General features: G+C 33.5%; 1 protein-coding gene across 1 annotated transcript; it reads left to right on the top strand.

The window, feature by feature from the left end:
* Positions 1–6564: 6564 nt before the first annotated feature.
* Positions 6565–8742, top strand: LOC145796212 (receptor like protein 27-like). Its single transcript, XM_082881248.1, has 2 exons — positions 6565–7201; positions 7994–8742. Exons 1-2 carry the CDS (start codon positions 6565–6567, stop codon positions 8740–8742), a joined length of 1386 nt encoding a protein of 461 aa, XP_082737374.1.
* Positions 8743–12471: the final 3729 nt, after the last annotated feature.

Here is a 12471-nt window from a genome sequence, read left to right as displayed (position 1 = left end):
GTTCAATTTCGCTACAGACCCCCACATAAATCCAACCCCCACGACCCCCACTGATGTGGCAACTGTTCCTGGGCATGTGAGTAAGAATTGCAATGGGAGAATACACGTACCCGTGAGAAAAAAACAAAAACAAAAACAAAAACAAAAGTATAGCGGGAACCCAGACCCAAAAATATAACAGTGAAGATGAACAGTAAAGATTCCGGTCGTCCATTCGGACTTCTAGCCGGACGTCCGGCAGGTCAACCGGTTCAACTGCAAAATTTTTTTTTTTTACATGTTGGGCATTTTATTTTGGGCATGTCCCATTGTCCCTTGTAATCTTGTATGTTTGCTTGTTTTATTTTGTTACTTATTCACCAAAAAAAAAAAAAAAAAAAAAAAATCTAATTACTGCTTGTGCTGTTTTATCTTTGTGCTTGTATTGGAGTCAAAAACAAAAAATGTGTTCTGGGCAGTATTTGTCACTGTTGTAAGGAATTACAATTTTGGAGAGAAGAGAAAGTTGTGGGCAGTATTGTTGGTGTTGGGTTCTGAAGGTGGTTGGTTATGTATAGTGGTTTTCTGGGTGATTTTTCAGTGGCATTTTGTGGGTTGTTTGTATTTTGGGATGAAAATGAAGTTTTCGTATTTTGGGATCAAAGCCTGATGCGTTCCAAGCTGATGGAAACTCTGTCAGGGAAGTGGGTTATCCTTCCTTTATATTTGTTCTTTTTCCATACAAACAAACAAACAAACAAATGAAATTTACCATCAAACAACAACTTGAATTCATTCCAGTTATCATATTAGTCGTAGAAGAATTAAACTCAAAAATATCAGGATTTATTATCCAACTCACACGGAATTAATAAAGTTCATATTTAACATAGTGAGTTGCAGCAGGTGGTGTAAACAGATTAGTGACTTTCTGAAGAACAAAAATATATTGTTTTAAAATAGGAGAATTTTTTTTATTTTGTTCTGTAGCTCTCCTCAACTTGAGTTTTTAATCATAAATTTAAAATTAGTACCAAATTTTTTAAATTGGCTCTTAAATTTGAAATTAAATAAAAGTTTGGAGTTGGCCTTTAATTTTGTAATTATTAGTTCTCAATTGAAAACTAATAGTAAAATTTCGCTCACTTTCGTAAAATTTATCTAACTAAAGTCAATGAAATTTCACTGACCTTTAGTCAATCACAGTGAAATTTCACTATTCGATGAAAGTAAATTCAATGAAAATTTTGTCAATTTTTTCTCCTGAATTTCATATTTATTATTGATGTTATTTGATAGATCTTAACGAGAGGATTCCGAAAATATAAATTTTATAAAAGTAGATATATAGATTAAAAGTCATTACATTTTTAAGATTTTAAATCAATCCACAAAAAAATAACACTTCCAGCTGTAGTGTGGGGATATTTTGGTCCAAGAATAACCTCTACAAATTTAGAAGACTTGAACTAGGCAATATTTTCATGTGTCGTTATACTAGTAAAAATAAAAATTTAATGTAGGAAGTTTAACTAAAATCCCCATAAAATTTTCTTTGTTGTAATTATTTTAAAAATAGAGAATAGTTTGATGAAAATAAAATTATTTTAAAAATAGAGAATAGTTTGATGAAAATAAAGACACCCAAAAAAAAAAAAAATTAAAAGTTTTCAAAAAATATTTTTGCCACAAAAAAGAGAAAGCCATAAAAATATAATGAGTTTTTTTATTTTTATTTTTTCATTTTATTTACCAAGCTAGTTTTAAATTTTTTTTTTTTGGAAAAAAAAATATATAATAGAATTTGAAAACCAAACCCCAAAAAAGGTTATTGTTTAGTCTAGATATTTTCCACATTTAATTTTCCTTTATTATCTCACAATACGACCAAAAATTTAGAAAAAAAAATACAAAAGGAAATTATTTCAGGATTTAATCTTGATAACAAATTAAACCTTAATTTTTTTTAATTATTCTTGAATTTAAACCATTTACTTTTGAAATGATATCAATTCTAACAATACATGAGTTTATAGCTAATGGAGTATGAATAATTTAGACAATTTAACTATTTTTTGTCGATGGTGTTGGATGGCAGTGAAGGTGTTGAAAGGGGAGGAGTAGCAGTAGATAAGGAAAAAGCATGGAATGGTGGCGATAGGTTGGGGAAGAGGAGGAGTGGATATATAAATAAATTTCTCTAATTAAAAGTATTGAAAGAAAAAAAATAATTAAATTGTCTAAATTGTCTCTTGTTCGGATGGATGGATAGAATTGATACTATTTTAAAAGTTTATGATTTAAATTGAACAAATAAAAAGTTATGATTTAATTTGTTACCCAACTTAAATTTTTTTAAAAAAAAAATTTCTCTAAGAATTATTAAGTAAGGGTGTTTGATAACATGATTCAACACTTAAAACTGAATGTATTAAGTGATAATCAATTAAATCCGTTTGATAACCATAATTGATATCACATAAAAATTTAAGTGTCTTAAAATGTAGGCTAGAACTTATGAAAATTTTAAATTATATGAAACTTACTTAAATCTAGTTGAATTTATAAATACTAAACATAAGTATTGATAAATACTATTATAAATTTACTACTACCACCACAATCACAACTATCATGCCACTGCTATCGTTGTGACTGCTACCACCACCACTACCATGCCACCGTCATTACTACCATCATCACAACCACCACCATCATTACTACTACCACTTTCATCACTATTGTCATTATTGCCATAAGTACCATCTATATTTTACTACCATTACCGTCGCTACCGCTACCACCACTTCCATGCCATTGCCAATTTTAAATTTAATCTTATTCATATCAAATAAATTATTTTTAGTTCAATACTTAAATTTTTATCAAACATCTTTTCAACTTCAATAATTCAACATTCAATCTTTAATCTTAATTTTCAATCTTTCAATTTTTAACTTTATCAAATATCATCATATTCCCCCACTTTGTATTCCCATTTTAGTATGGCATCGTTGAACAAAGCAAATGGCCCACCATACTAGTATTAGTCATTTGTGGATGAAACATCATTTCCTTTGTCACTTCAATTGCACAAGTCTTTCTCCCGTAGTCTTTCCAAAGTCGCTTCCTTTTAATCTTTCCACTTGATAGGCGAGTGGATCTCTTTTTGTTTCTCAATTATTTAATAAAGTTAGGTATTAGCGTTATTTTGATAAGATTTTGGACATAAATCCTGAAATCTTAGGTTTCTTTCGTCTCGTGACCAATCACCCGGGCGACAATAGATATAATTGGTAAGACGAACCTTCTAAATCTGGCAAATCGTTACCAGTGTCAGGAGTGTAGGTTCGAATTCCCGCCTATGTGCGAGTCTATAACTTACCGCTACATGATTGAGTAGCCCTACTATATATGTAGCAACTATCTAAGGGTGACCTCTGAGATCTCGACTCCTTATAAGGTCTAATCCTAGAGGTTATCCCTCTGTGCTTAGGCTTTTTCTCTTCTTTTTTTTGTCTAAAAAAATGAACCATCTTCATTTTATCACATTTGCCTAAAACAATTAATTCATTTTCTTGGAGACAAATGTGATAAAATAAAAATGTTACAATTATCAAATTGCTCTAATTTTTTTCATGAATAATATACATTGCGAACTCTACAAAATGAACTGTTCGGATCATCGAAACGAGACTCATGTTAAATCCTACAGACCACTCAAATTCTATCATATTGAAATCTCAACTTGAAGAAATTCAACCCTAACTCTAAACTATAAAATTTACTCAACAATGTCTAATAAAAGTTCCATTTGGATGAATATGATTTGAAATGGGTTTGGTTTATTTTAAATTATCATCTTAATTTGAGAGAGCGTTTAACTTTGGTAAAACCAATTTCGGACTGATTTGATGATTCAAACCGTTAATATATTAAGACTTGTTAAATAAAATATTCATACAAAAAATAAGATAATTGGACATCAATAGCTATATATGTGTGACATATTTGTTTTAAAAAAATGTATGACAAATACAATTTCAACAATAGTTATTTATTTTTTGCAATACAAATTTAATTAAAATAATAGTTACTAATATCTGCTCATCTTTATTTTTTGTATGAACATTCTACTTATAAGTCTTAAAAATTAAACTGTTTGGATCATTGAAACTGGCCTCAAAATAGACCTATCAAACCGAAACGCTCTCTCAAGTTGAGATGACTAATATGAGATAAGCTCAACCCATTTAAAATGTATGAATTGATATTAATTATTGAAGGAGAATTGTTTAAATGTAGATATGACAATATACCTATAAATTAAGTAGTTTTATCATATATCCAATTTGAAATAACTATATGAAAGAGGAAATTTTATTTTGCCCTGCATTGTTTTTTTAATCATATCAATTTTATATATAAACTATTTAATTTTGGATTAATTTCACTTTTACAGTTAGTTGCCATCCATAATCAAATAGAACTTACTGACATGACACTGAAATTTTATTTTACCATCCAAATTATTTGTAAATGTCAATTAGGCTCTTGAATATATTTTAAAAAATTATATTTAACATATATATATATTAAAAGGCAAAAAAAAAAAAAAGTTAAAAAAAATATATTTAAAAGATTATAAACAGCCTCATTTGAAATTGTCAGTTTAAGTTTCAAATTACCTTAATCCGGTCCTACAAAAATAATTAAGTTCAAAACCGTTGGTCGGTTTTCTCTTTCTCTCTCTCTTTTGGAAATTGTAGCAAGCTTATTTCTCAAATTAATTTCAATAGAACTGATTGACTAGTAGTAGGATGAAAATTGTGTAGATAAAAGATTAGACCACGTTTGTTTTGAAAGAAACATCTTTTTTCAAAATTTGAGAAAGAATATATTGAACGACGAAGATGACAATACAGAGATTTCAGCCTACACTATCCAGATTAATACTAACTTGATGTATCATTAACTGAAGGGTACTTGTTGCTAAAATTAGTAAAAACTCTGTAAAGAATACTTAATAGCCCAAATACATTAATTTTTTGTTTAAAATTTATTTTTTAAATTTTTTAGATGAAAATTTATTATCTAATGTTTAAAATTAATTTTTTCTAATATAGGAAATCCTATGGTACACCCTTACACACCCTCTAAGGGTGTGTACCATATGCACCTTACCATAAATTGGAGTAATTTTATTACAAAATTTCGTAACATCAATTATAAAATGTGTAACATCGCCACAAATTGGCTAACAAAAAATATCTTAACTAAGTCACAAACTTTTGTAACATGAATCACAATTTTTTTGACATTTTGTTATGATGATTTGTGGGGAGGTTACGTATTTTGTAATTGATGTTCCGAAATTTTTTGATAAATTACGTCAATTTGTGGTAGGGTGCATAGGACTTCCCTTCCAATATATTCAAGGGTTTATTTGATTTTTTGGGATAGTTTAGGAGATAAAATAAAACTTGAAAAGAAGTTTCAATGCCACATCAGTAAGTTCTGTTTTATTATAGACAACAATTGACAACAAGAGTAAAATTGATCTAAAATTGAATTATTTAAATATAAAATTGATATAATTAAAAACACATAAATTAAATTATTTTTTAAGTGATAATTTAAAGAATAAAATGAAAATTCCACTATTTGAAATCATAGTAAGCCAAAGGCCTTGTAGCTGATAGCATATACATATAGGTTGGTTGCCAACTAATTGGCTCGGGTTTCAGCAATCTCCCTAGTTGATTCCCCCGGCCCCCACTAACCCCTAACATCTACTATTCTATACTGATTGGCTAGAAGAAGAAGAAAAAAATCATACTAAATATTTTCTTTTAACTATCTGAACCTTATTAAAATACATCTCTGCTTTATCAATTTAACTTCTTGCATAGTTTTTCTCTTGAACTAATATTTAATCTCAAATTCGTCGATTTGAAAGTTACATCCATCCAAACGTACTTAATAGGTATCTAACAATTAAACTCTAGGACGTTTTGCAATGGGAGGTTACAGGGTCAATATACTTGTGTTGCCCTTTCCCCAACTAATAACTAACCCTTACTGATGCATACCGTGTGATAAAAAATAAAAAAATGGAATGGTAATTGATATAATTTTTTGTCCCTTCTTCAATAAAAACTTTAAATTAAAATTCCTAATTATAATGGAATGTTGCAAACTGGATTCTTAATCACTGGTTAGGAATTCTGAGCACTAGTTATTTGCACGGACATGATTTGACTTGTCTCTTTAATTTGCATGTCTTTCCTAAGTCTTTATTAGGTGAGGATGATACAGGTAAAAAATTATTTGTCAATTCATTCACCACTCTTTAATTATTATTTTTACACACAAGAACATTGATACTTGTTTTTTATAGACTTTTTTATGTTGTCATGCATGCTAGTATCTATTTTTGAGACTCTAATCCCAACTATAAAAGCACATCACATCCATTAGTTTCATCATCCAAGATTGGTAACTTAGAGTTTGTTATGCAACATGGGTTCATCTTTCTATCTTCATGTGTTCATGCTCTTGTGTTGTTGTTTTCATCCTATTATAATGTTGACTAACTCTTCCTCTTCTGCGCAGCCACTGTGCCATGAAGATGAGAGTTCATCCTTGCCGCAGTTCAAGCATAGCTTTATCATGAACAAATATGCTTCAAGTGATCCTACAGCTTATTCAAAGGTTGAATCGTGGAAGAAGCTTGAAGGAAAAAGCAGTGCCTGTTGCTCATGGGATGGCATCGAGTGTGACCATGACACAGGTCATGTGATTGGCCTCGACCTCAGTAGCAGTTTTCTCTACGGCTCTTTCAACTCCAACAATAGCCTCTTCAACCTAGTTCACCTTCGTAGGCTAAATCTTGCATACAATCACTTCAATTATTCTCAAATCCCACCTAAGATTGGACATCTTCCCAAGCTAAGAAGTCTCAACCTATCCAACTATGCATTTTTTGGTCAAATTCCTTCAAATGTCTCATATCTCTCAAAGTTGGTTTACCTCGATCTCTCTGGAAATCCTGACTGGAATTATGGAAACCTTCTGAAACTTGAAAAACCCAATTTCGAAGTCCTAGTTCAAAATCTTACCAACTGGAAGGTACTTGACCTCAATTGGGTGAATGTATCTTCTACAGTGACTCGTGCTTTGTCAAATATGTCTTTTCTAACAACTCTTTCTCTTGAGAGTTGTCAGTTGTACGATGAATTCCCAACAACCATTTTTCAACTGCCAAACCTTTAGATTCTAAGACTCGAAAACAATCGTAGATCTCACTGGTTATTTGCCTGAATTTCACCCTAGTGGTCCCCTTAAGCAATTGGCAATTTCGCGGACCAATTTCTCAGGAACGCTTCTAATTCAATTGGTAATCTCCAATCCTTAAATTCACTGAAAATAAATGAATGCAATTTCTCAGGGATGGTTCCGTCATCGCTTGGTAATTTAGGCCAGCTCACCATTTTGGACCTTGGATTGAACAAATTTTGGGCCCAAATTCCTTCATCACTAGGAAACCTATCACAATTAACTTCTCTAGACCTTTCAGAAAATCAATTAAAGGGCATGATTCCAAGCTCAATCTCTCAGCTCAAGCATCTTGAATGTCTTGATCTTTTTGCAAACAAACTAAGTGGTAATGTTGTGCTAGATATTTTTCTGATGCTCCAGAACCTTAAAATTCTTGTCCTGTCAGAAAACAAATTAACAATACTTACCAAAAATAGTACCAATGCTACTCTTCCAATGTATAATACTCTGGAGTTGGCATCATGCAACTTGAGGGAGTTCCCTGATTTCTTGCGATACCAAGATGAGTTAGAGGTTTTGGTGTTGAACGATAACAAAATTCACGCCAAAATACCAACTTGGTTGTGGAACACAAGCAAAGAAACTATGCAATCTGTTTACCTTGATCACAATCTTCTGACAGGCCTCGAGCATGATCCAAATGTCATTCCATGATGCTCAATACTATGTTTAGACCTCAGTTTTAATAGGCTGAAAGGATCACTCATATTTCCACCACCGCCCACCGTTGTTTACAATGTCATTGGTAATTTACTAGCTGGAGAGATTCCATCATCAATCTGCCACAATAGTTCTCTTCGTATACTTGATTTGTCTAATAATGAGTTAAGTGGCACAATTTCTCAAAGTTTGGCCATTTCTTGTAATTCTCTACAAATGCTCTATCTGAGTGGCAACAATTTTCATGGTACTATTCCTCAGGCTTTGGTCCTGAAACATTCATGGAATTCAGTACAGTTTTTAGATCTCAGTTTTAACAGGCTACAAGGAGCACTCACAATTCCTCCACCGTTTGCAATTATTTATAGGGTTATTGGCAATTTACTAAGTGGACAAATTCCACAATCAATTTTCTATAATAGTTCTCTTTATGAATTAGATTTTTCTGATAATAACTTAAGTGGCACAATTCCTCAATGTTTGACAAGTTCTATTGATTCTCTGATGGTGCTCAATCTAAGCTGCAATGATTTTCATGGGCTTATTCCTCAGACATTCAGTCCGGGGATCAAGTTGACAATGATTGATTTAAGTCACAATAAATTATATGGGCAAGTACCAAGGTCATTGGTAAATTGTATAAGGCTCGAGATTCTTGTTTCTGGAAATAATGAGATTGAGGATACTTTTCCTTTTTGGTTGGGAGATCTTCCAATGTTACTAGTTCTTTGTCGCGACCCAAACCCGCCGCTATGGGTTTAGTACCGTAACCGGCCAATAATCCGAGATTACAGAAGGCCTGCTTAACAGTAATAATAGTAATACAGAGTACAGGGCTGGCGGAAACCAAAACAGTAATTAAGAGATGTCCAATGAGCTATGACTATCTGTATGCAAAAAGACTTTTCATATATATTCACATTCAGAAACAAAACAGTACTATACATACATATACAAACATTCGGGTTAGGGACCAAATCCCTACCATAACAGTACAGTACAGTATAGGTACACATATCATTCAGTTTATACAGAACATAAACAAAGAGGGGGAAAACTAAAACACCCCAAAAAGCCCTAGCTTGAAGGACTTGGAACCTCTCAGTGAGGCACAGTGGTTGGCTCGACAAAACTGGAGTTTACCCTGACGCTTCTAGCAACGGTCCAGTGCCTGTACACCTACATATATATATGAGCAGTGAGCTAAACCCCAGTGAATAACATATGCGTAAAGAGGTTAAGAATGAATGTCCCTTCAGTATTGAAAACAGTCATTTATCAGTATATCAGTCATTCAGTTTGTGGCTCATAATTCATGCCATACAGTAATTCAGAAACTATAATAGTCATATGTGGTACATCCAATAGCAAAACAGTACAGTAGGTCTTAACAGACCGAACAGTCAGTTGATGGCCATCATATCAATAAACAGTAGTGGTTCTAACATGGGAATCGACAGAAATCTCTGTGACAATAGCAGTACAGTACAGTAACAGTAGGTTGCTATGGATGCCACGAATACAGTTCATAAATAGGACATCATTCATTCAGTAACAGTATCATTTCAGAAAACAGTACAGTTCAATTGTTCAGAAGATAATCATTATTGAACATATCTTTACAACATTGTTACTCACAGAGTTCTGGGCTACAGATAAGCTAGTACAAGTCCTCGGATGCCAACCCTACACAGTTACAAAACGAACACACACTAAGCTACACAGTTGGGAAAAATAATAACTTAATCCCTATCTTGACTCGGTGTGGTTCTACATCAATATCCTCATTAAGATGCCTTAAACTAGGCCTAAGAATGCCTAGAATGGAATGAGGATGCAAAGATGCACTTTAAAAACATTTTTAGAATTTTCAGAAACACAAAGGTCCCGCTCGAGCGGACATGCAAACAAAAGGATCCGCTCGAGCGTAAACTTTCCCGCTCGAGCGGACTGCAAAAGTACTGGATGTGTGAAAATCACGCTCGATGGGCGCTTGACACCCGCTCGAGCGTGTGACACAAGTCCTCGCTCGAGCGGACTGTAAACACAACAAAAGTGCTGGATACACGAATTTCCCGCTTGAGCGGGAGTCCAAAATCTGGAATTTCCTGATTTGAACCTCAAGCTCAAAATCAATTTTCAATATACCAAATTCGATCATTTTGGGCTAATTTTCTGGAAAACACTTTAAAACTCATAATATAACATGATTCAAAGCTCAATTTGTAAAATCAAGGCCCAAAGGTGAGTCAATTAAACCCAATTTCAAACAAAACTTTATGAACGAAATAAGAACTTTACATGCATGTGTTCAATAAATTCAAGGCTTCAAATACATGCTCAAATGAGCTCATTACCTCAAAAATAAGATGAATTCATGAACTATACTTAAGATATGGACATGCATGTGAGGAATTTATGAACTACAACCTCAAAACCTCACAATATGTACATGCATGCATGAATCACAACTTAATTCAACAATCTTAACCAATTCTAGACTTTGAATCACAAATGTCACCATGGACCATGCTAGAACAACTCAAATACACAAATGAGAGGATGAATCTCCTACCTTAAGTCTTAAATGCAAGATAAAGGAGCTCAATTAAGCAAATTACTCTTCAATTCCTATAATTTCCAAGCAAAACCTTCAAGTTGAACCCAATTTCTCTCATTCTCTCACTCAAGTCGGTTTTGGTCTCTCACAAATGAACAAGGATGATGTATAGCATAGATAAGTCAAGACTAAATAATTGTCTAGCAAAGCCCACTAATGGTAAAATGGAAATTAAGTCCAACTCTTGTAATTTAGCTTTATTAAATCTAATTTAATCATACCAAATCACATTTGAATTAAATATGCCATAAAATCACATAAATTCCAATTAGCGTAAAACATTAATCAATTTCAGATTCGGCCGCCGATAAGGCCTTCAATTTGCAGTTTAAAACATAAAACATGAACAGATAATTTAACAGTCAACAGATAGAATTGTATTCAAACTAGCACAATCAATCAATCAGTTTAGTAATTCAGTCAGTCAGTTAATTAACATGCTTAATCATAGATTAGCACTAATCAGTAGTGTTATCAGTAAACAGTGCTGAGGGTTGTTACAGTCTCCCCTCCTTATAAAGAGTTTGGTCCTCCAAACTCGAATTACCTTCATTCTGGAAGAAAGTAGGATTCAGTGGGAACAAGTCAGGATATCTTTTCATCATATCATCTTCCCTTTCCCAAGTGGCATACACACCACCATGGTTTTTTCAGTCAACATTCACTAGCGGAATCTCTTTGTTCCTTAACTTCTTGATCCGTCGGTTTACAATCTGTATAGGCCGTTCCTCATAGGTGTAGTCATCACTTAGCACTACACGGGTAGGCTCAATCACATGGAAGGGATCCCGAAGGTATTCCCTCAACATTGAAATATGGAACACGTTATGCATATGCTCCATTTCAGGAGGAAGCACTACTTGATACGCCACCGGATTAATTTTCTTAATAATCTCATACGGTCTGACATATCTCAGCGCTAACTTGCCTTTAACCCCGAAATGGGTCTGGCCCTTCATCGGTGTCACTTTTACAAAAACATGATCATCCACTTCATATTCTCTGTCTTGCCTTCGGACATCCGCATAACTTTTCTGTTGGCTCTGTGCGGTTTTCAGTCTCTGTTGGATCAGTTTTACTTTTTCTGTAGTTTCATACACAATCTCGGGCCCAAGTAAAGGCCCATCTCCAACTTCTGCCCAGCAAATAGGAGATGGACATTTCCTACCATATAAAGCCTCGAAAGGCGCCATACCAATACTTGAATGGAAGCTGTTGTTATAGGCGAATTCAGCCAAAGGTAAATGACTTTCCCAATTTCCCTGGAATTCAAGAACACACATCCGCAGTAAATCCTCTAGAGTTTGGATGGTTCTCTCTGACTGGCCATCTGTTTGAGGATGGTAGGCACTACTCAATCTCAGTTCTGTACCCAAAGCTGTCTGTAGGCTTTGCTAGAATCTGGATATAAACTTCGAGTCCCTATCAGAAACAGTGGACACATGCACTCCATGCAATCTAACAATTTCATCAATGTAGAGTATAGCCAATTTGTCCGCATTATAAATTGTTTTTACAGGTAAGAAATGAGCAGATTTAGTCAATCTATCAACGATAACCCAAATTGAATCCATACCTTTACTGGAGTGAGGTAAACCAACAATAAAATCCATGGTAATATGTTCCCATTTCCACTCCGGCATCGGTAAGGGTTGCAGTAAACCTGCGGGTCGTTGATGTTCGGCTTTGACTTGTTGGCAATGAAGACATTTCGACACAAAATCAGCAATTTCTTTCTTCATTCCTGGCCACCAGAAATTTAGTTTCAAATCATGGTACATTTTCGTATTTCCTGGATGAATAGACAGTTTTGAATTGTGGCCTTCTTGCAAAATTCTTCTTTTAAGTTCAGAATTACTTGGTACACACAA

The sequence above is a fragment of the Camellia sinensis genome, chromosome 7, assembly GCF_055761805.1.
Source record: "Camellia sinensis isolate YWXY chromosome 7, ASM5576180v1, whole genome shotgun sequence".
NCBI classification, from domain to species: domain Eukaryota; kingdom Viridiplantae; phylum Streptophyta; class Magnoliopsida; order Ericales; family Theaceae; genus Camellia; species Camellia sinensis.
This window is presented reverse-complemented; position numbering and strand designations above follow the sequence as displayed.